General features: G+C 55.5%; 1 protein-coding gene across 1 annotated transcript; it reads right to left on the bottom strand.

Annotated features, from left to right (window-relative positions):
• Positions 1-586: 586 nt before the first annotated feature.
• DCS_08299 (uncharacterized protein) lies at positions 587-2,835 on the bottom strand (the record flags this gene model as incomplete). The annotated part of the gene is made up of 9 exons (XM_040805573.1): positions 587-694; positions 745-753; positions 833-843; positions 916-1,098; positions 1,178-1,618; positions 1,666-1,713; positions 1,897-2,082; positions 2,235-2,606; positions 2,670-2,835. The coding sequence occupies 9 exons, from the start codon at positions 2,833-2,835 to the stop codon at positions 587-589; spliced, it is 1,524 nt and encodes a 507-aa protein (XP_040653282.1).
• Positions 2,836-3,397: the final 562 nt, after the last annotated feature.

The raw sequence follows: 3,397 nt of genomic DNA on the forward strand, positions 1-3,397 counted from the left end.
CGACAAGTACTGTTACTGCTGTAAGCATAATAGCTGTAATTGCGTGACTAGTGACTGCCGTGACCACTACAACTGCTATAGCTGCTGTGGCTCCTGTGGCTGCCATGCGTGCTCCAACTGCCGTGGCTGCTATATCTGCCGTGAGCACCACCATGTCTGCTACAACTATTGCAACTACATAATATATGCCACCACTGCCCGTTTCTGCTGGCACCAAGCCAATCTGCTGGCGCATATTCTCCAGACAAAATACCGTGCCCAACCCAAAATGCAAATGGCGAGAAAGCAGTCATGTTACGCTCGCTTCGCCGACCGGGCCAGTTGCCGTCTGCCCAAACCGAAATGCAAATGGCGACAAAGCAGTCATGTTACGCTCGCTCCGCCGACCGGGGCCTGTTGCCGTCTGCCCAAACCGAAATGCAAATGGCGAGAAAGCAGTCATGTTACGCTCGCTTCGCCGACCGGGGCCAGTTGCCGTCTGCCCAAACCGAAATGCAAATGGCGACAAAGCAGTCATGTTACGCTCGCTTCGCCGACATGGCCTGTTGCTGTTAGTACGCATGGTCGCGCCTGTTCCGAACGCCGCTCAAGCGGCACCCTTGGATTTGCGCGAAATCTCACGCATTCTGTTGCGCATCGAGTCCCACGGCGCCCACTGCCACGGGTATTGGGCTTCGTTGAGGGCATCTTCGACCTGGCGTAGTCGTTAGCAACCTGCCGCCTGCGAGGATTCGATGCGCTTACCCGTTGGAACTGCAGAGCGTTCGGTCCTTAATTAGCATCCCCCATGGCCGTCTCTTGACGGTTCGTCGAGCACGGGAAGCAAACCTACCTCTTCTTGGCCTGGTGCTTGTTAGCGTCCGTTCCCAACGAGGCAGCTCGCGGCAAGCCGGCGGCGACGAAGGGTCTACTCACTACGACCACCACCGAACTTCGTATGCCACTGGTCCCAGTCCAAGGCTCCGGTCCACTCGATGTTGTATTTCGCCTGCTTGCCGTGTTCCATCACCTCGGTGCCGAGCCAATCCGGAAATACGTTGTACTGGGTGTTGACCATTTTCATGCCAGACGCGGCATGGGTGACGCGAAAGGTGATGCCTGGAAGACCACGGTTAGTTGGAAGGACGGCGACGAACGGACGGCTTGCTCGGAGGCGGCAGGACATGGCGCGACGTACCGCCGATGGAGAAATCGTCGTCGGCGGCCGGCGACTGCACGATCTTGAAGGTTCGAAGGGCCAGAAGGTCAGGCTTGTCGGTCCCAAAAACGAGGGGTACCTTGACATCGACGCGAACGGTTTTGCCATGCTGGGGCGTCGAAGAGGGGGACAAGTTGATCCATGTCCCCATCGTGGATGAGGCTTTGTCGCCAAAGTAGGCATAAATCTTGCTGTCCGTCCCCGCCGTGGGCCAGTTTTGAATCGTCGCATCGATTGTCATGTTGGTGAACTGGTGCCAATTCCTACCCACCACGGCGGATTCGACTTTCGGCTTGCAGTCCATGCCCGAATCGGTTCCATCGCAGTCGATGCGATACTTGGAGCTCAGTTCCTCGATTGCCTTTTCGAGCTTGGCATCTCGTATCAGTTCCCAGCGTGGCGATCCAGTATGTTTGACGTCTGGCCATGAGTCATTGCGGAAAGTGTCGGAGCTGATTGCTACTTACCAGACATGTACTTGTCGTGCTTCTCCAGCCATGTTCTCTCGCGACCGTCTGCCGGATTGTCTTTCCTGCTGCGTGATTATTTCCGGCCCCTGCGTCTCCGCCCCGCATCAGCGAATTATTGCGTGAAAGAAGTCGGCTCGGTCATCTGCCGGAGGCAAACGTACCAAGTCCTCATCCACTAATAGTGCCGTCAGCCTCCATGGCCGCAAAGGGGTGGGAGCTCCTACTTACTGCGTTTGCTGTCAAATGTTTGCTGCCAGCTGTCCCAATTTAACTCTCCCGACCACTCGACGTTGTATTTTGCCTGCTTGCCATTTTCTTCCCTATAGGAACCGAGCAACCCTCCTGGGAAAAACTCGTATTGGTTGTTCACCAAGGGCATGCGAGAGCTCGCATGAATGGCCTTCAACTTGATGCCTGGCAGACAAGTGTTAGAAGGAGGCTTTCGGTCAAGATCGGGAGTGCATGTTTTCCACGTTAGCCTTGACATACTATGGATTTTGAACCAATCGTTTTGAGCCGGGGATTGCACGATCTTCAAGCGTTTCAGGTCGGCGAGTTGAATGTACTTTGTGCCGAACACCTGGGCCAACGGTATATCAACAGTCTCGGTGGCGCCCATTTGTGGTTTGAGAAGATGGGAGTAAGCTGCTTTAAATCCTCATCATGGACGATGTCTTTGTCGCCAAAGTAAGCATAAATGGTACTCGAAGTTCCGGCAAAATACATGAGCAAGAGTTCGACGGTAACGGTTAGGTTGTAAATCTGATGCAAATGTCTGCCGTTTGGTGTTTCCAGCCGTGGCTTGCAGGTCATGGTGGTGCTTTCCTTCTCTCCGACGCAGCCCATGCCGTACGTGTTGGCCAGTTGTCCGAGAGCCGAGTCAACCTGGCCCTCGTTTAGATAGTCTCGCCAGCGAGGCCTTGCGTACAGACGCAAGCCTGGAGCGGCAAGTCAGCACCAAACATGGTCTTGCGGCGCACGTCCGACCCTGGGCCACTTACGATCCATGGCGTCATTGTAATCATGCTGCACCTTTTCCGATTGCCTGTCGGCGGCTTTCTGCAATTCCTCTGGCGTCGGTGCGTTTGCCTCTCGTCTTGCGTGCCGAGGCGACAGCGCCGCACTCGAGCAGACGAAGAATGCGAGAACGAGACTGCCCAGCTGCATGTTGAGTTGCCGTCTGCGGGTACGATGGCGGCGGACGAGGAGGATTGCTTGGCGAGGCTGGACCCTTTGCCACGGGTCGACAGGGGCATGCGCCGGGATTTATCATCTCTCCATCTTCGCCTCGCCGCCGACGGCCCGGCGGATGGTTCTTGATCTCATTATTCATGCATGAAACTTCATCCTGCCGGGCTCGACGCTAAGGTCGGGCGGAGGGAGTGCTGGCTGATTGCATGGACGGCGGGTGACGAGCGGATCTATGGACGAGTGTCGTTGCAAATCCTTTCAACCGGTGCCAAGTAATTAATTAGGCCTCAGGCACTCCGTGCTCGCGAATGTACGCGTACGGACGAGCACGGCATAATACTTGTATTACCTACAGGTGCAGTATTGTGCAGCGTGCTCTGTCGACCGAAGCACGGGGCACGTGCAATGACGGAGGAGCGGCGCCGAGCACTCCGCGGTCCGGTGGGTACAAGCATTATTACCCGGCACTCCGTAGGGTGTAGCTGCGGTAGTAATGATAGTACGGAGTAATAATTGTAATAATAGTAATAATCGTAGT

Source organism: Drechmeria coniospora, assembly GCF_001625195.1.
Source record: "Drechmeria coniospora strain ARSEF 6962 chromosome Unknown scf7180000000105, whole genome shotgun sequence".
In the NCBI taxonomy this organism is placed as follows: domain Eukaryota; kingdom Fungi; phylum Ascomycota; class Sordariomycetes; order Hypocreales; family Ophiocordycipitaceae; genus Drechmeria; species Drechmeria coniospora.